General features: G+C 39.8%; 1 protein-coding gene across 1 annotated transcript; it reads left to right on the top strand.

The window, feature by feature from the left end:
- The first annotated feature begins 4,703 nt into the window (after nucleotides 1-4,703).
- On the top strand, nucleotides 4,704-5,693 carry LOC148509074 (free fatty acid receptor 3-like). Its single transcript, XM_088443616.1, has one exon. The coding sequence runs from the start codon at nucleotides 4,710-4,712 to the stop codon at nucleotides 5,691-5,693; it is 984 nt and encodes a 327-aa protein (XP_088299742.1). The 5' UTR covers nucleotides 4,704-4,709.
- The last annotated feature ends 16,156 nt before the right edge of the window (nucleotides 5,694-21,849 follow it).

Genomic DNA, 21,849 nt, shown 5'->3' with positions numbered 1-21,849 from the left:
GTATTGCTTACTGTGGCACATTTCTATCAATCATGTCCTACTATTGGTGCGGTACTCATAGCATTGCAGGGCTTACTGTTGCACATTTTTATCAATCATTGCGTGCTATTGGTGCGGTGCTCATAGCATTGCAGGGCTTACTGTGGCACATTTTTATCAATCATGTCCCACAATTGGTGCGGTGCTCATAGCATTGCAGGGCTTACTGTGGGACATTTTTTATCAATCATGTCCTACAATTGGTGCTGTACTCATAGCATTGCAGGGCTTACTGTGGCACATTTTTATCAATCATGTCCTACTATTGGTGCGGTACTCAAAGCATTGCAGGGCTTACTGTGGCACATTTTTATCAATCATGTCCCACTATTGGTGCGGTGCTCATAGCATTGCAGGGCTTACTGTGGGACATTTTTTATCAATCATGTCCTACTATTGGTGCGGTACTCATAGCATTGCAGGGCTTACTGTGGCACATTTTTTATCAATCATGTCTTGTTATTGGTGTGGTACTCATAGCATTGCAGGGCTTACCCACTGGCCACGACCAAATGGCCTCTTTGCAAATGCAAACACATCATCGGTTGCTGATCAGTCAATATTCGACCTTCTGAGCAAACCTATGGTCGCGCGGAATAGCCACGGGAACTGAGATGCCAGAGCCATTATTGCTGCAAAAGGTATCGCCATGAAACTGGTTGCGACACACCCGCATTTTAGTCACCACCCCCTGTTGCACCCACAAATGGTCTCTGCCTGCCAATCACTTTGCGAATAAATCCTCAGGAGCAACATCAATAATGAAACTTGACGCATGCTCAGTGCGACTCAGACGCATACATTGAGCGCCGATAATCGCTCAAACATAGGCACTTCGTCCATGTCTGAATCAGACACTATGACAAGTGTAGTAAATTCTCATAACACCACAAGTGGTATTGAACACTACATGAAAAATTTGCCCCTTTGGAAACTTACTAATATCATATATCATCAGTGGAATTTGTTAAAAAATAAATAAAAATAAACCTTAATTGAGAAAGTATTATAAGTAACTAATTTTTCTCCCAAATACTATTTTTGCTGACAACCGCAGTAGAAGATTTGTGAATTTGTGATACTCAGTTCCCAGTGATACTGACAGACAGGTGGTAGTGTTGAACTTTCCGCTTCACCAACAATCTGCAAACTGACTTTTAAGAAAAAAAAACTGAAAAACATTTGTAAAAGTATTTAATTTTTTTAAAAAAAAATCTGCTTACTGCTCTTGTAATCGCTATCCTGAGATGAGATGATCACAGTAATAAGTGGATAGCAGCAGTACAGGTACTATCACAGTCCTTAGATTGTAATGCATAGGGAAAAAAAAACAGTTATTAACAGGCTTAGGGCTTATCTGTGTTTATTACATATACTCCTAAAATACTGCTCTATCCTCCTTTTATGCAAACAGTTTTACCCTGTGCAGAATATTAATAGTGAAGTAAAAATTATATACTGAAACATGGTTTATTACTGTTTATATATATAGCACTGCCACATTACATAGCACTGTACAGAGAATCATTCCCATAAGTCCCTGCACCACTGAGATCAATGCAAACATGAGGAGGACATGCAAACTGTACACAGATGCTGCCCTGATATTGTTAGGGGATACCCTCTTATCTACTTTCAGGGTCTACTTTTTATAATGAAAAGTATTTTGGACCCTTCATTTGCCGGGTCGCTGGCTATTGTGTTCAATATTGCAGGTTTTGTTTCCTTTTTCTCTTTATTCCCCTCTTTCTTCCATCTCTCTCTCTCTTCTCTTCTCTTCCTCCTAACTCTCTCTCTCTCTCTCTGCCTATTCCTCCCATCTCTCTCTTCACTTCTTCCTACAATCTCTCTGTCTCATCTTTTGCCATCTCTCTTGCTTATTCCTCCCATCTGCCTCTCTCCTTCATCCTTCCATTTCTCTCTCCCTCTTCCTTCTATCTCTCTCTCCCCCTCTTACTGTCTCCGACTCTTCCTTCCAACTCTCTCCTCCCTTACCTTCCATCTCTCTCTCCCTCTCTTTCTCTCATCTCATTGTCTCCTCCTCTTCCTGTCATCTCTCTTTACCCCTATTCCTCTCCTCTCTCTGCCCCTCATCCTCCCATTTCTCTTTCTCAACCTCTTGGTCCCATCTTTCTCTCTCTCTCCTCTTCCTTTCATCTCTCTCTCTCCTCTTCCTCTCATCACTCATTCCCCCTCTTATTCCCATCTCTTTCTTTCTCAACTATCCATCCCATCATTCTCTCCTCTTCTCCCCATTTCTCTCCTCCTCTTACTCCATCTCTGATTGCCAGAATTGACACTGGCTAATGTCCAAGTTGTCTGTTTATCACACTAAAGATGGAATTTTGGCTGTATTTCTATGTCTCTTTTAATACATTTTATGTTATTGATAAATGTTTCTATTTTGCTCTGATCCATTTGTATTCTGAGTTTTCAGATATACAGTATTGGCAAATGCACCATTTTTTAATCTATACTTATAATAAAGTTGTAATAGTTGTGTCTGTACATACAATTTTTTTACACAGTTGTACTCCTTGGGACTGTGTATGAACTATGGAGACAAAAATATTTTTTTTTCTGAAATTTTGTTTGTCTGTCTGTTCGTTCTGGCATCATGCAAAAATGACGGGATGAATTTGGATTGCATTTTTAATATTGTATAGATTAGTCACCTAGAAAGAAACTGAGGTATGTATTATCTCAATGTGACATCAGGGAGAGGAGCAATAAAGAAAAAAACAGACACTTGACACTCGGCGCTTGCAGTGTGCAGGATCCTCAAGCAAAAAATAATTAGTTGTATATAAATATACATATTTTGGGACAAATAAATTTTTAAAGACTGTTTATGAACTATGGAATCAGAAATATATATATATATATATATATATATATATATATTGCACACCAGTTATATATGTATGCATATGTAAATGCATCAATATCTTAAGATCTATTGCGAAGGAAAATTCAACTATATATTAATCACTAATCAGGCAGCTTATCTTGACTCATGAAGTTGCAGTATACATGTAAATCCAGTAGATGGTGCACCAAGACAAATACTACATATCATAGAGTGCTGCTCTTGTTACTTGCAACCTTCCATTGTTACTGTAGGTTAAGTAGCAGCAGATTTGGGATATATAAGATAAGATTAGTTTGACTAAAGTGAACATAGACTGGACTATGGAATCAGAAATATATATATATATATATATTGCACACCAGTTATATATGTATGCATATGTAAATGCATCAATATCTTAAGATCTATTGCGAAGGAAAATTCAACTATATATTAATCACTAATCAGGCAGCTTATCTTGACTCATGAAGTTGCAGTATACATGTAAATCCAGTAGATGGTGCACCAAGACAAATACTACATATCATAGAGTGCTGCTCTTGTTACTTGCAACCTTCCATTGTTACTGTAGGTTAAGTAGCAGCAGATTTGGGATATATAAGATAAAATTAGTTTGACTAAAGTGAACATAGACTGGACTGTGGGATTGATTGCCCCTTGAATTGAATTTTGTGATTTGTAGATCTCAGGACCAGCTGCTTCTCCCATTAGCTGCTATACCTGGCTTGCTCACAAGTTAGTAGCCCCAAGCATCTTTTTGTGTTAATCCCTGAAAGAAAAACTGTAAATATTGTTTACAAAGACATTCTGTGATCAATGTCTACAAGATAAAATTTACATCACAATATCAAATGCCACTACTGTCTTTGTAAAATTTGTTCCGCTGAGCAATAACAGACATTAACGCAAGCGAAGCTACTTGCAAACGTTGGTTGGTATATGAGAATAGTGCACTGTGTTTTCTCTTCTATTATATTGCCTAATGTACAGTCTTATTTTTTTCATTTTAAAGCAGTAATGAATTCCTTTACTTTTCTTAAGTATTGAAAATGACATCAGTGTTTTTTTCTTCTCAGCGAATGAACACAGTGACCATAGTGCATTCTCTTATCGCTAGTCAGCATATAGTTACTCAATTTCATCATATGTTTGTATTTGTTTTGCTAAATGTCCATTCATGGCTGTAATGGCTGTAAATTATGTTCTCCTAGTTACAATCTCTATGAGACCCAAGCGTTCACTGTGCGCTTCTCATCCTGTACCAGCTAACTCTCTCTCCATTCTGCATTAATGAATGTTTTGTAAGAACGATGGTATAAATCTCTTGAAGGCTTATCATTTAATTGACAGTATTTCAGTACTCATTGAAAACCACGTTATAGAATCAGTCCAGAATTTATTGCTTTATAGGCCGTTAGTTAATGCAGACTTGTTAAACGAGCTTGTTGGATGAAATATTACAGGAGATCAGCAAATCTTTCTGGACCATTTCCCATCCATTTAGAGAACAAAAATAAAGGACAGATTAGCTATGAGTCAGGTGTTTAATAATTCACTCAATATTGGCTGCGAAATTCACAGCAGGCTCTATTTTACGTTGAACAAGTCAAGTTGAGCTGATAGTCCTGATACATCAGTGGTGACAACAAGTGGAGAATTCTATTTTCTAAACAAACATTTCATTTCAAGTGGGACTGCTGGTCAGCTTTGCCTGGGGTTGTATAGAGCTTTGGTCAACCAAGAAAAGCAGAGATGTCTTCATCAACATATTTCCTGACCATCATCGGATGCCTCTAAAATGTCACTGGATACCTTGTCGCTGGCAATTTATGTGATGACCATGTTTTTAGGCCTGCCATCCAACATCCTGGCATTTTACATTTTCTGCAAGAAGGCTCGGAGCAGGCTGACCCCAAATCTGATCTATATGATAAATCTGTGTGTCTCTGACCTGGTATTTATTATGTTTTTACCTATAAAAATTATGGAGACTTTCCTAAGTCGCTGGACCCTGCCAGAAATCTTATGTCCGCTGTATAACTTAATTCACTTCGGCACCATTTACGCCAGCGTGTGCTTCCTCAGTGCCGTGAGTGTTGGTCGATACCTGAGCGTGGCTTTCCCAATCAAATACAAGATTTACAAGAAGCCCAAGTACTCCTTTCTGATCTGTGTAGGTCTCTGGATAATCGTGGTTGCCCATGTGGCTTTTGTGTTTGTCTTGGAGACCTCTCAAAATGGCCATCTTGAAACGTTTCTTTCCCAAGATGGCGATAAGGTAGTCTGCTATGAAAACTTCACAACCAAACAGTTGGCTTTGATAGTACCCGCAAGGCTTGAACTCTCCATCGTCCTATTTTTCCTGCCTTTGGCAATCACTATCTTTTGTTATGCACGATGTATTCAGATCCTCATGAGGTGTTGCATGCACGCAAAGCACAAGAAGAGAGCCATTCGCGTCGCAGTCACAACCTTGACCGTTTTCATTGTTTGTTTCGCTCCTTATAACATTTCACATGTCGTGGGCTTTGTAAAAAATGAGAGCGTGACATGGCGCAAAGTGGCACTCTTGCCTAGCACTTGCAACGCCTTCCTAGACCCTCTCATCTTCTACTGCTTGTCTTCATCTGGGGATCAAGGGTTTTACAATGCCTGGAAGTCACTGCAGAAAACATACAGCATGTCCAAGAGGAAACTTTCATCCGTGTTCATGAAGGAGCCTCCGGAAAAGTCGAAGGCACAGGGTATAAAAACAATATCAGGATCTCTACAAACAGAATAAGCATATGCTGTATACTGAAACAAGCAGTGGATATAAAAAGAACTGTAAAATAATAATTAAATTTTTTTCAAAAATACTTTTTAAACCTTTTCTTAATTTATATTCAGAAAAGAGTCAGAACCTTTCCCAAAACTCTAACTGTGTGGCACTAATTTTTGGAGCTGCATTTTAGTTGTTTCATCTTATTACTAATGGTAGGGTTTAGTGTAAATAGTTATAGCATAATGTAATTGATAATTATATGTGTTGACTTAAAGTTGACTTACATTATTGTTTACATTGTCAATTTTAAAACTGAGATTTAAAATAACAAAAAACACAGCAAAATTACAAGAATAAATTCCAGAAATATTTTTTATAAAAAAAATAAAAAAAAATTAAACAGGATAATTAGTTTGAAATGCCAATATTGCAAATAATTTAGTAAAACAAACCATGGTACAATAAGTTAGCCAATACTACTGCCTGACCTGGACCGAAGATTTTAAAGGGCCTGTTTGTGTTACTATTATTTGTACAAGTGCTTAAAAAATCAGAAAACATTGAGTTCAATGAGAGTTGTACCATTTCTTTGTGTATATAAAATTTATGTCATGATTCACATTTTGTGAGACTTTTATACTTAATAAATGTATGAAAATATAGTGTCTTTTTATAAATTGGTTGTTTATGTATTAATAGTAGGGTGTAAAAACTGCCCTATATCTTTTATGATGCAAGATAATATATAATTTTTCTACTTCTGCTAGTGTCTGTAACCATTTTCTCGGTTATTTAAACACATCTGATTCAGCTATTTATAAGAGATTTCTGACTACAGTCTATAAATGACAGCAAATTAATCCAAAGACATTACTTGTACTAATATTGGTGACACCTGTTTATGAGATTATCTGTTTTATAGTATTATTTGTCAATAGTTTATTTATGGCACTGTGACAAGTTATATAAGGTTATTACTAGGAAGTAATATGAAACATACTTCCCTTATTGATTAGGTGATTAAGCCAGATCTGTAAACAGTAATATCATTATTTTAGATACAAATAATGCCACATTATCAATGCGGATAACAGAGAATAGAATTAAAGTGTTATGTATTTTAAGTACAGTAGATTAGAATTTTCAATTACATTCTAAAGATAGATAGATAGATAGATAGATAGATAGATAGATAGATAGATATGAGATAGATATATAGATATGAGATAGATACGGTAGAAAGATAGTTAGATAGATAGATACATACATACATAGATAGGATATAGAGAGATAGAGATAGATAGATAGATAGATAGATAGATAGATAGATAGATATGAGACAGATAGATAGATATGAGAGATAGATAGATAGATAGATAGATAGATAGATAGATAGATAGATAGATAGATAGATAGATAGATAGATAGATAGATAGATAGATAGATAGATAGATAGATATGAGATAGATAGATATGATATAGATAGATAGATATGAGATAGATAGATAGATAGATAGATAGATAGATAGATAGATAGATAGATATGAGATAGACATGAGATAGAGATAGACATGAGATAGAGATAGACATGAGATAGATAGATAGATAGATAGATAGATAGAAGATAGATAGATATGAGATAGACATGAGATAGATAAATAGATAGATAGATAGATAGATAGATATGAGATAGAAAGATAGATTGATATGATATAGATAGATAGAAGATAGATAGATATGATATAGACATGAGATAGATAGATAGATAGATAGATATGAGATAGACATGAGATAGAGATAGATATGAGATAGATAGATAGAAGATAGATAGATATGAGATAGACATGAGATAGATAGATAGATATGAGATAGAAAGATAGATAGATAGATAGATAGATATGATATAGACAGATAGAAGATAGATAGATAGATAGATAGATAGATAGATAGATAGATAGATATGATATAGACATGAGATAGATAGATAGATAGATAGATAGATATGAGATAGACATGAGATATATAGATAGATAGAGAGATAGAGACATAGATAGATAGATAGATAGAGAGATAGAGAGATAGATAGATAGATAGATAGATAGATAGATAGACAGACAGACAGACAGACAGACAGATAGATAGATAGATAGATAGATAGATAGATATGAGATAGAAAGATAGATAGATATGATATAGATAGATAGAAGATAGATAGATATGATATAGACATGAGATGGATGGATGGATGGATAGATAGATAGATAGATAGATATATAGATAGATATGAGATAGACATGAGATAGATAGATAGATAGATAGATATGAGATAGATAGATAGATATGAGATAGACATGAGATAGGTAGATAGATATGAGATAGATAGAAAGATAGATAGATATGATATAGATAGATAGAAGATAGATAGATATGATATAGACATGAGATAGATAGATAGATAGATAGATATGAGATAGACATGAGATAGATAGATAGATAGATAGATAGATAGATAGATATGAGATAGACATGAGATAGAGATAGATATGAGATAGATAGATAGAAGATAGATAGATATGAGATAGACATGAGATAGATAGATAGATAGATAGATAGATAGATAGATAGATAGATGGAGGGCAAAATCTTGTATTACACGTAATGAAATCACACGCATGCGCTATGTAGTTTAGGAAAAGTGACACCTGGTGGGCAAAATGTTGTATTACACTTAATGAAATCAGACGCATGCGCTATGTAGTTTAGGAAAAGTGACATCTGGTAATTCCCCCATAGGTTTGTCCCCTTCAGCAATGCACCTATAGTAATACCCCTGAGGTAATGCCGCTGTAGTAGTGTCCATATAGTAATGCCCCTGTAGTAGTGCCCCCATAGTAATGACCCTGTAGTGCCCTTATGGTAATGCCCCTGTAGTGTCTTTATAGTAATGCCCCTGTAGTGCCCTTATAGTAATGCCCCTGTAGTGCTCTTATTGTAATGCCCCTGTACTGCCCTTATAGTAATGCCCTTGTAGTGCCCTTATTGCAATGCCCCAATGTGGTACCCCTAGTATTGGGAATGTCATATTTGAGTACCAGTAAATGTAAAATCTCTGTATCTGTACATGCAAGGGTGTATTGATAGTGACTTTTAACTGTATTTTGTTGCACCTGTATTGATGTTGGCATCTATATGCCGTTTGATATGCCCATGGTATTGTGCCCATTTATGGACTGCCCTGCCTGTCATGGACTCAAATTGTGGCATGGCATGAGATCAGTATTTCCCATAGACTTTAGCAGGGGAGTCCTGCTTGGCCACGAGCCCAGAGCAGAGTGGCTCGCGAGACCCCGGCGGGAAGAGAGCCGGCGCGTGCTGAGGTACCCGGAGGGAGTTGATAAAAGGACTACCTGGGTGACGGTTAGCAAAGTCCTGAGGTAGCTGAATCAAGCGCAGGGTCTGCGCACTGTCTGTAAAGCTGAGAGGGCCACTGTGCTGGTCCGGAGTGAGTAAGTCGGAGACAGCGGTCCATTGCACTGTAGTGATCGGCGGCCGGGACGTGTCTGCCTAGCGCTGGTCCCCGGTGGCAGCAGCAGCGCGGCTGAACGGCAGGGAACTCCCGCTGCTTGATTGACGGAGGCCGCTGGAGGAGGAGCTGGGGGCCGGACTGGAGGAGAGCCAAGCCAGCCCTACGGGGTGTTCCTCCCTGAGCCAGTAAGCAGTCAGGAGGCAGGCTGAGGGCGACGACGAGGTACTGAGAGTGCAGTGGAGGGCAGAGCTGACTGAAGGGGTGGTGATTATCCGGAGAAGTGACTCCCATCCTCTCCCTAGGCTCCTCAGAACGGTCTGTAAGCGCACAAACACAGCCGGGCAATTCACTAATTAGCTGACCCCTTGAAGTCAATACCGACTAGTCAGTGGTAGAGAGCTCCTACTCCGATACATTATTACTCTCCATAGACTCAGTGTAACCACAGCTTCTACAAGGGACATACAGTGCAAGTATCGCTACGTACTTCCTAAATCATACGCTCAGTGTAACCAGTGTAGTCACAGCTTCTACAAGGGACATACCGTGCAAGTATTGCTACGTACTTCCTAACAAGAGGATTTATTGCACCCTTCCCCATTAGCCGTTTGCCACAAACGTATCCTAAGTAACTGTCGACACATAGATAAAATAAAGTAATCGACACTGCAGACAAAAGGACGATGCAAGTGTAATTTATTGAACTTATGGCCCAGAATCGTTAGATACAGGGAAGAGCTACAATTGAGGAGTTGTTACATAAGTTACAGCAGAGACTAAGCAATCACACCACAAGCTCAACTACCCTACTTTACTTATTCAGCTTTCTTCTCAGCCTTCAGCCTTTGTTGGGCAGTATAGGGTTATAAAGTTACTACAGTGCACCACCGTTAAAGACTTATCTGGCCAGCAACGGTTATAAGGTATAGACTTATGTAGTTAAAGCTAGCTATTTAGGTTTGCAGAATATATATAGGGAGCAAAGTTGCAAAGTTGCAAAGTTATACAATATTCTGTTTTCTTGCTGTGTGTCTTAAATTCATTCAATTTCGCAGGCCTGCAGCTCAGGGAAGGCGGAGGTTCCTGTATAATAAACTAAATCGGGACAAGTGTGTTTTCTGAGTGAAATCTGAAATTGAAATGTATATTTTAATGTGTCTGCATGAAACAAAGTAATAATTCCACTGTTTGCTCTATCTATAATTTGCCTGTTCTTGCTAATAAAATATAGCATTGAGTACCGAATGGTTTGATATTGCGGGAATCACAGGATAATTGACATATCCCAGTCCCGGGTAACTTCCCAAAGAGCTCCCTTGCATAGAATACTATAGCGGGGTATTACACCTGTAGTGCCCTTATAGTAATGCCCCTGTAGTGCCCTTATTGTAATACCCCTGTAGTGCCCATATGGTAATGCCCCTGTAGTGCCCTTATAGCAATGCTCCTGTAATGTCCTTATAGTAATACCCCTGTAGTGCCCTTATAGTAATGCCCCCTGAGGTAATGCCCCTGTAGTAGTGCCCATATAGTAATGCCTCTGTAGTAGTGCCCCCATAGTAATGCCCCTGTAGTGCTCTTATAGTAATGCCCCTGTACTGCCCTTATAGTAATGCCCCTGTAGTGCCCTTATTGTAATGCCCATGTAGTGCCCATATGGTAATGCCCCTGTACTGCCCTTATAGTAATGCCCCTGTAGTGCCCTTATAGTAATGCCCCTGTAGTGCCCATATGGTAATGCCCCTGTAGTGCCCTTATAGCAATGCTGCTGTAGTTCCCTTATAGTAATGCCCTTGTAGTGCCCTTATAGTAATGCCCCTGTAGTGCCCATATGGTAATGCCCCTGTAGTGCCCTTATAGCAATGCTGCTGTAGTGCCCTTATAGTAATTGCCCTGTAGTGCCCTTATAGTAATGCCCCTGTAGTGCCCATATGGTAATGCCCCTGTAGTGCCCTTATAGCAATGCTGCTGTAGTTCCCTTATAGTAATGCCCTTGTAGTGCCCTTATAGTAATGCCCCTGTAGTGCCCATATGGTAATGCCCCTGTAGTGCCCTTATAGCAATGCTGCTGTAGTGCCCTTATAGTAATTGCCCTGTAGTGCCCTTATAGTAATGCCCCTGTTGTGCCCATATGGTAATGCCCCTGTAGTGCCCTTATAGCAATGCTGCTGTAGTGCCCTTATAGTAATGCCTTCGTAGTGCCCTTATAGTAATGCCCCTGTAGTGCTGGTTTTTACACACACACAAAAAAAAAAAAAATACTTCCCATTACATACATCCGCAAGTCAGCGAAAACATCGGTAACATCGAGTAACATCGGACCCATACGCACAGTTGTGGTTGAGCTTGACCTGACTCACAAACTGTGAAGCCTCCAGTCGCCATCTACTGTAGATCTCTGGCTGTGTATGCCACCGCTGGGGCTTAATTATGCACGCCCCTGTTCCATCGACCACCCCCCTATCTACCCCCAAAACGGCACTTCCTGTCTATCATTTCTCAGTGGCTCTGCATGTCCGCTGCATTTGCTTTCGCAATTGTACAGGTATCGGCAGGTTCGCGCACGCGCACTGCAGTGTGTATGCATGCCCAGAATGCAAACATTGACCAGGTGCGTGCGAACCAAGCTGAACGAGGCCAATTATTTGCAAGCCAGATCCCCCAAATAGTTTCACTACTGTATGCGCTTTTCAGTCTGGAATCAGTTTCACATTACGGCAAGGGGGAGTCTGAGTAAGGGTGACAATCCCAAACTGGCATAGCCTTCTGCTGGTTGCCATTTTTGCCACTTTGGTAGCCCAGCAATCTTTGCTCCCATTCAGTATTAGTACACACAAGTACACTAGTGCTGGGGGGGGGGCACATTCACCATTTATGTATGTGTCTACTTTTTTATGGATTTTATGGATGGATGACTTCCTTTAATATCACAAATTACCAATAGAAACCCCAATTTTGCTATAACCAGAGATAGAAAACATTACAATATGTTACAAAATACCTGGATGGCAATGGGACACACTGACTGCCAAATAAATGCTTACTACAGTACATGTTTAGCAATTTGTTAGCTAACCCTATTGATAATTCCCTCCTTCTGAGATTCCCGTATTGCTTCTGAAGTCCAGTGAATTTGATTCTCAGGATAATGCTGACTACCTAATATATTTTATTCAAGTTGGGTGTCGGGGTCAAAGAAGTTATCAGCTCTCGAGATTTAATTGAAGTTTTGAGTCTTTATTTAGTTTCAACTTTCCTCATTTTATTTAGATTTCCTTCTAGGCTTAGAATGTTCCCCTATTCCAGTAAAGGCATTGGGTCATTGAGGAGAAAAATTCTACATGGACTTGTTTCTGGGAAGAGTTCTGGCTCCACAGTTTCCTGTGACTCATCATTTTTCATTTGTTTGGACGGAAACATCCAATTAAACACACATCTACATATACAGTAACAGGGTAAGATACAGTAGATTGGAGATTTGTCTGTAGTGTTCACTTGTTCCGCTGTGGGGTAACGATTCATGTTGCCATGTTGTATAAGAAAAGCATTGCCAAATGGGGTTCTTGTAAATCATCAGAAAAAGTTTTTGTTTTAATATAATTAATCAAAGCAAAGTATAAAAATATAAAATAATAAGCGCATCTAATATTGTGGGTCGATGAAACAGTGGGCTAGATCTACAATCCGTTGGGTTGTCGAAGCCACCAATGGTCAACGGCTTTGCCAAAGGATTTAAAGCAGCAACAGAAATAAATGCTAAAGCAGGCTGGAGTAACAAGGAAACTAACACAAACTAACTTTACTACTTTGATTAGCATTCATCTACCCAAGCTCCTGTACAGCTACGATCATCATTATAATAGTAGAGGGTGCATTATCCCGTGTAAAACAGTCCATGACGGACATTCTTGAGATTAATGGGAACCCAATACCTGTCACATTTGGGGTTTTGAGATCTGAGTCTGGACCCGTGGACTGGGCTGACCAGTCATAGCAGAAGAGTGCTGGTTGAATCAAATGTCTACTCATGGGGTGAGTAAAGGCCTAGTGCCTACAGAGAGGTCACTGAAACCTGAAAAGCTCCCTGTCTGTCCCTGGAACCAATTGAGTGGAACTCAACCCCTTTCCTGGATGTAGGGATAAGGGGTCGGAACCAGTGTTTGAGAACTCAGGGAACAGAGCAGCTAGTAATATATGTAATACAGTGAAAGTATGGTCCACATTAACCTGTAATAAGCATCAGAGTAGTACTCAGAGGACTTGCTTGTAGTCAGGATCACTGTAGGTAGTAGACTTGGCATTTGGAAGTACTAGGAAAGTCTATAGGATGCCCAAGAGACTTAAGACTATGCAGGCTGGAAACAAGTCAAAGGCTTGGACCTTACTTGACCAGATTGGTACTGGAGGTAACAGATGTAGAAACGGATTGGAACCAGATACTTATACAGAACTGGGACCGGAAGTAACAGAAGCTTAGCCATAGTGGAACTGCAGGCTTGAACCAGAATGGGATCAGAGTTAACAGCAGCTTAGTCAGATTGGAACCATAAACTCAGAGGCAAATGTAGGATTTTGAATGGGGGGTTTCCAAATTCTTGGTTTCCAAACCAATGAAAAAACATCTAGACACAAATTTATATATATATATATATATATATTTTAATATATATATATATATACAGTCAGGTCCATAAATATTGGGACATTGACAGAATTTTCATATTTTGGCCTCTATTCACCACCACAATGGTTTTGAAATGAAACAAACAAGATGTGCTTTAACTGCAGACTTTCAGATTTAATTTGAGGGTAATTACATCCAAATCGGGTGAACGGTGTAGGAATTAGAGACAATAGTAATAATATGTGTGACCACCGTGTGGCGCTAAACTAAGCCAAACAATACGAAAAATGAAAAATGAATAGGCTACTTTCCTATCCTGTTCTCTCTTGGGACGATGTACCAGGGAGCTCCCAATATGTAAAAAGAGAGATAAGCACAATAGTGTAATAATAATAATAAGTGACGCATCCCGTGACTTCCGGTTCACGGCTCCCATCTGAAGTGCACAAAAAAAAAAAAATTATTATTTTTTTTTTCTCCTTTTCTTTCTTCTTTCCTTCTTTCTATATATCTTATTCCTTTTCACTTCCCCTTGTTCTCCTCCTAGGTCCCCCTCTGTGGGATGCATCCGATCTTTCTCTCCTTTACATAGTCTCCTCCATATTACTCATGGGGCTGTCTTTATGTAAACATGTTTTTTCTCCTCCAAACCGGAAGTTGTCATTCTTGTTGCCATAGTGAGAGGTGTTGCTGTCAAAAAATTCCCCGGAAACCTTCACCATCATTCATATGGTCCACATAAATAAATAAATAGATAAAGAACAAGGATTATGGATTTTTAAAATACATTCTTAAGTAGAAATGGGGGCACAAAATAAGGTGCGAATATGAACATTCCTTTATGCAAACATATAAAATATATATAATATATATATTAAAAACGTTAATACAAAATTAATGGATTAATTCAAATGAAAAAATTAGTTAAAAAGCTGCCTATTAAATGAACCACTTCAACTCAAAATCTTTGTTCAATCCATCAGGAACTAATGTTTTCAAATTAAAAATCCATCTCATTTCATTCTTCGCAAGGTTAGTCTCAACATCCCTATCTTTCCATGTTGATTTAATGTGTTGTATCCCCATGAAATTCACAATATTCCTTGGAGAGCAGTTATGCAACTTCTTAAAATGCTCCGATAGGGAATGTGTTTCCATTCCTTTTTTAATATTGCGTACATGTTCCCCCATGCGTGTTTTTAAGGCCCTTGAAGTGCGTCCAACATAATGTAATCCACATACACATTCCACCAAATAAATAACGTTGGTGGTATGGCACGTGATAAAATCCGTAATTTTAAAAGTTTTGTCTTTAACAGTGAACTCTGTAATTTTTTAGCAAGATTTCGGGACATTAATACACATACTACAGGTACCACAGCGGTGAAACCCCTTGGTGCGTACTGGGTTATTGGTTGAAAAATCAAGTGCACTTCGGACCAATTTACTCTTTAAATTGTCCGCTCTACGGTAAGTAAAACGGGTCTTTTTTCAAAATGTGCCAATGGCGTTTAAAAACTCGTTCCATTTCTTTGTAATGACTTCCATATTTCGTAATGAAGGACCATTCACTATTTTTATTTCAGTGTACGTCCATCTTTGGTTTTAAAAAAAGGTTTCTATCCATATTTTTCACCACCTGTTTTGTCTGTTCAATTTGACCTTTTTCATATCCTCTTGCTAAAAAATTATTCTCCATCTCATCCATTTGTTCCTCACACACCTTCAGGTTACTGCAATTTCTTTTGACCCGAATGAACTGACTTTTAGGTACCCCTTTAAGTCATTTATCAAGATGTTCACTATCACGATTGATAAAACTGTTAGTATCTGTTGGTTTTTTAAAACATTTGGTTTGAAGACAATTATTCTCTATATACAAGCTCAGATCCAAAAAATTACATGTAAATTTATCCACATTAAAAGTGAATTTTAAATTCAATCCATTGGAATTCAGATCCACACAGAAACTTTCCAAATCTTTGTAAGCGTGTCCATGGTATCTCTTAAATATGATTTTGTGGTCTTTACAATCGGTTGCAAGTGAAACTCTATAAACTCTGATAATTTACTTGTTAGACTCCCAGTGCTTGCAATTATTGGTCGTCCCGGGGGTTTGGTTTCGTTTTTATGTATTTTGGGTAACGCATAAATAGTAGGTACTAGAGGGCTAGTAGTGTCTAAAAAGTTCTTCTCATCTTTAGTTATCATAGTTTTACCTTCACTTTCTTCTAAAAATTTGGAAAAAAGATTCTTAATCTTATTCGTGGGGTCTGATTTAAGTTTGGTATAGGTCGCTGTATTAAGTTGTCGGTATATTTCATTTTCATATTCATTCTAATTCATAATAACGATACTCCCGCCCTTATCCGATGGTTTTATAACTATCGATTTTTCTTTCTGTAGAGTCTTGATCGCTTCTCTTTCTTTCTTACTCAGATTCCATTTCCGGATGTATTTTTTGTCATTAATACTGTCTATATCATCCAGAATAAGTTTGGTAAAGCTTTCAATGAAGTTCCCTTTAATGTGTAGTGGATAAAAAGATGATTTCTTCTTGAATTTCATTGGCGGTACTGAGGGGATACCTTCTGCATTGAGCTCTTTGCTGAGAAAGAATTTTTTTAGAGTTATCTTCCGAATGAATTTTTGCACATCTACATATGCTTCAAATGGGTCCATTTTACATGTAGGCGCAAATTTAAGTCCCTTCTGTAAAACTTTCTCTTCAATTTTCGTAAGAGTTCTGGAACTTAAATTAAAAATTCTACAAGGTTGTTCTTCAACAATCATGTCATTAACCCTCTTATTCGTTCGTTTTCTTTTTTTTTTTTTCTTTTTTTCTCTTTCTTTTTCTCTTTGGCCTCCCCTCTTTTTCCTCTTTTCGTTTTTACATTCTCCCCAACCTTCAAAACCTTCCTTTTCTTCTTTGTCCCACCCTTAAAAAAAGAGATGTAGATGTGGTTGGTTCCTGATCATTCAATAGTCCATACCTGTTCTTATCCTCAAACCTTGGACGGTTGTCAGTAAATGTTCTCCTGTCATATCTTTTGGGGGTCTTCCATGTATCAAAATCACGTCTGGGCTTGTATTGTCTTTCCTGATAAGTATTCGATGGATATCTATAGGATGCATTAGTTGTTCTCTGTGGTCTCCAGTGATCTCTTGATGTTCTTAATTCGTCCCTATAATTAAATTCTTTGTGATAAGGTAGTGTCTTCTTCATCACTGGTCTTTTCTCTCTAAGGCGTGCTGGGGTTCCCCCCGGACTCTGTTGTTCCTGATTCATGGTCTTCTCTTTCTTCTTCCTCTCTGTTCTTCCCTTTTTCAGGAAATCAAAGTCTCTTTGAAACTTCTTCCATTTTTTATTTACAAGTTTCCTTGTATCTTTCTCTATCTTTTCTTCTATTTTTTTCTCCAATTTAATTTGAGGGTAATTACATCCAAATCGGGTGAACGATGTAGGAATTAGAACAGTTTCAATATGTGCCTCCCACTTTTTAAGGGGCCAAAAGTAATGGGAATATCAACTCAAAAGCTATTTCATGGACAGGTGTGGGCTATTCCCTCGATATTTCAATATCAATTCAGCAGGTAAAAGGTCTGGAGTTGATTCTAAGTGTGACATTTGCATTTGGAATCAGTTGCTGTCAACTCTCAATATGAGATCCAAAGAGCTGTCACTATCAGTGAAGCAAGCCATCATTAGGCTGAAAAATCAAAACAAACCCATCAGAGAGATAGCAAAAACATTAGGTGTGGCCAAATCAACTGTTTGGAACATTCTTAAAAAGAAAGAACGCACCGGAGAGCTCAGCAACACCAAAAGACCCGGAAGACCACGGAAAACAACTGTGGTGGATGACAAACAAATTATTTCCCTGGTGAAGAAAAACCCCTTCACAACAATTGGCCAAATCAAGAACACTCTCCAGGAGGTAGATGTATATGTGTCAAAGTCAACAATCAAGAGAAGACTTCACAAGAGTGAATATAGAGGGTTCACCACAAGATGTAAACCATTGGTGAGCCACAAAAACAGGAAGACCAGATTAGAGTTTGCCAAACAACATCTAAAAAAGCCATTACAGTTCTGGAACAACATCCTATTGACAGATGAGACAAAGATCAACTTGTACCAGAGTGATGGGAAGAGAAGGAAAGGAACTGCTCATGATCCAAAACATACCACCTCATCAGTGAAGCATGGTGGTGGTAGTGTCATGGCGCGAGCATGTATGGCTGCCAATGGAACTGGTTTCCTTGTATTTATTGATGATGTGACTGCTGACAAAAGCAGCAGAATGAATTGTGAAGTGTTTCGGGCAATATTATATGCTCATATTCAGTCAAATGCTTCAGAACTCATTGGACAGCGCTTCACAGTGCAGATGGACAATGACCCGAAGCATACTGCAAAAGCAAACAAAGAGTTTTTTAAGGCTAAAAAGTGGAATGTTATGCAATGGCCAAGTCAATCCCCTGACCTGAATCCGATTGAGCATGCATTTCACTTGTTGAAGACAAAACTGAAGGGAAAATGCCCCAAGAACAAGCAGGAACTGAAGACATTTGCAGTAGAGGCCTGGCAGAGCATCACCAGGGATGAAACCCAGCATCTGGTGATGTCTATGCGTTCCAGACTTCAGGCTGTAATTGCCTGCAAAGGATTTGCAACAAAGTATTAAAAAGTGAAAGTTAGATTTAGGATTGTTTAGTTTGTCCCATTACTTTTGGCCCCTTAAAAAGTGGGAGGCACATATGGAAACCGTTGTAATAACTACACCGTTCACCTGATTTGGATGTAATTACCCTCAAATTAAATCTGAAAGTCTGCAGTTAAATCACATCTTGTTTGTTTCATTTCAAAGCCATTGTGGTGGTGAATAGAGGACAAAATATGAAAATTCCGTCAATGTCCCAATATTTATGGACCTGACTGTATATATATATATATATATATATATATATATATAAACAGCTTACACAGGATTTATGACTACTACAGTAAAATATACCACTCAGCCTATGATGGGGTACACACACAGTGACTGACATAGTCACACACAGACACACACACCTCTATCACTAAAAAACATGAATGCAGCAGGAAAATAAATACAGCCAGCATGATTATACAGTGCCCCCTGTAGTGGTCTTCCTATGCAGTGCCCCTTATAAAGTGCACCCAGTAGTCCCTCTTATACAGGGCCCTCAGTAGTGGTCCAACCTATGCAGTGCCCCTTATACAGTGCCCCCAGTAGAGGACCCCTATACAGTACCCCCAGTAGTGGTCCCCCTAAGCAGTGCCCCCAGTAATGCCCCTTATACAGTGCCCCCAGTAGTGGTCCCCCTATGCAGTGCCCCTAGTAGTGTCCTTAATACAGTGGCCCCAGTAGTGGTCCACCCTACGCAGTGCCCCTTACATATATAACACAAGACACCCACAATATACTTACCTGAATCCCTGCTCCTGCGCCCACAACTGTCCACTCCTCTGTACTCCGGCTCAGCACTATGGGGGAGATGCCATGACGTCTCTCCCATCACCCACTGAGGGAGCCAGAAGGTGGAGCTCATGAGTGAGCTCCAGCCCAGCTCCCTCTGTGGATGCAGCAGCCAATGAGGGTCTGTCTGACTCTCATTGGCTGCTAAATCAAACACACCATTGTCGGGTAGTATTTGTTAGTGTTTAGTGTGAACCACTATCACTGCAGTCCGCGCTACACTTACTGTAACTGACGCTGCTACATACTACTGAAGTGATGCAGTCAGGAAGCCGATGGTCGAAATGCCGACCGCCGGCTTCCCGACTGTCTAATCCCGACAGGGGACTGATGATAGGCATCAAAATCCCGAAGCCTATCATTATTCCTATGCCGGGAGCCCAGCGCCCAGGATACCGAATGAACGTAATCTGGGCAGCGGGCGCAGACAGTCCCAGGGGGGGAGGGTTAGGTTTCAGGGCTCCCGGGGGGGACTTAGGGTTAGGCACCCCCTGGGAGGGTTTGGGTTAGGCTAGGAGAAGGGGGGTTAGGGTTAGGCACCCCTGGGGGAAGGTTAGGGTTAGGCAGCCCCCCTCAGGAGACTTAGGTTTAGGCTGCGGGGATGGTGGAGTTGGGTTTAGGCACTTACAGTGGGGTTAGGCACTAGGGGGGAGGTTAGGGTTAGGCACCCCTAAGGGAGGGTTAGGGTTAGGGGGGGAGAAGATTAGGGTTAGCCAGTGTACTTACCGATCGGGATTTAGATGCCTGGCTGTCTTCTGCTGTCGGGATTTGAACCGCCGGGCATAGGTCCGACAGTCATTTGTACTAATCCCACTCAGAACCCCCCCTGCATGCATGTATGAAAGTTGAATTGGAATGGGTTCACAGAGAGTGGATTGGAAATAGTACATTGTTCTGACAATGTGCTAGCGGCAAGGGCAAACTAAAATAGGGTGCTCTAGTCAGGGATAGGAGGAAGCAGTTATGTGTGCGCAGTGAACAGGTAGAGACTGGATGCTAGTGCTCACCTGATCAGAGCCAACAAGGCTGTGGCCATGACCCTCAGGAATGAAGTGACAGTGCTCTGGGACACGATGTTCCACCTTAATAAAGCTGGATAGAAGGAGAGGTAGCGAAGTGGAGAGGAGGAGAGGTAATGTGGCAGAAAGGAGGAGAGGTAGTGAGGTGGAAAGTAGGCAAGGTCAAGAGTAGGAGGGTAGATGGAGCAAGGTACTGTAAACAGAAGAAGGAGCAAGGTGGAGAGGAGGAGACATAGCAAGATGAAGAGGAGTAGAAGTAGCAAGGTGGAGAGTAGGAGAGGTGGTGATGTGGAGAGGTAGTGAGGTGAGATGAGGATAAGTTAATGAGGTGGAGAGGTAATGAGGTGGAGGGAAGGAGAGGAGGAGAGGTAGCTAGGTGGAGAGGTAGTACAGTAGAGAGGAGGATAAGTTAGTGAGATGGAGAGGTAATGAGCTGGAGAGAAGGAGAGGTAGCAAAGGGAGACTAAAAAAAGGAGCAAGGTGAAGAGCGGGATAAGGAGTGAGGTGAAGAGGGAGCAAGGTGGAAATGAAGGTAGAGAGCAAAGTGTAAAGGAGGAAAGACAGAGGGGAGGCGATGTAGGAAGGTGAAGCAGAGGAGAAGAGGAGATGATGTGAGGTAGAGAGGAAAAGAGGAAGTAAAGTGGAGAGGAGTAGAGGAAGCGAGGTGGGGAGTAAGCAAGGTGAAGAGTAGGAGAGAAGGTGGAAGCAAGATACTGTAGGTAGAAGAAGGAGAGAGATGGAGAGGAGGAGAGAAGACAGGTGAATGAGTGTAGGTGAGGGACTGAAGTCAAGAGAAGGAGAGGGAATCATGGAATCATGGAACCTGAGGTGGAATGTTGAAACCTTATTAATTTCTACAATGGTAATAACTTACTGTAGTCTATGTCAAGAATGAACAATACCTGGCTAGAGTTAAGCATTTTATGAAGTAAATAAGTGCAATTATACAGGTACACTGCAAATAAAACAGCAATTATGTAGATCAAAATTACAATCACTGTAGAAATAAATTGATCACATCTCCTTTATACAAATGCAAACAATGTATAAAGGAGTTGTATCAGGTCACTTCCTAAGGTCTACCAAAGATCACTATCTGCCCAAAGCTAATACAACTCCCTCCCTACTCAGCACCAACATCTAAAGAGGGATTTTCACACCATGCTACCAAAGTGAACATCACCATCATGCAAGTGACATTGTTATAATTTCAGATAGTACTAGGCCACTCTCAATCCCAGTGACTGCTATACAATACAGATAGCATTATAAAGGCCGCCATTGAACACAAGGCATCCCACTAACTGCCATGAGAAACAGAGAGCATCGTACAACTTATAAAGTTGACAAATGTACAATACAGATAGCATTCTTGTGATCAATATACAGCACAATACAGGGAGCACAAAAGCACAAATTAGAATGTGGCTGGTTTATAAGGAGGGAACAGCCACCAGAGACGTTGGTGGACACAGCTCCAATGGGAAAAGTCTGGTAG

The sequence above is a fragment of the Taudactylus pleione genome, unplaced genomic scaffold (genome assembly GCF_031769625.1).
Source record: "Taudactylus pleione unplaced genomic scaffold, aTauple2 ptg000332l, whole genome shotgun sequence".
NCBI classification, from domain to species: Eukaryota; Metazoa; Chordata; class Amphibia; order Anura; family Myobatrachidae; genus Taudactylus; species Taudactylus pleione.
This window is presented reverse-complemented; position numbering and strand designations above follow the sequence as displayed.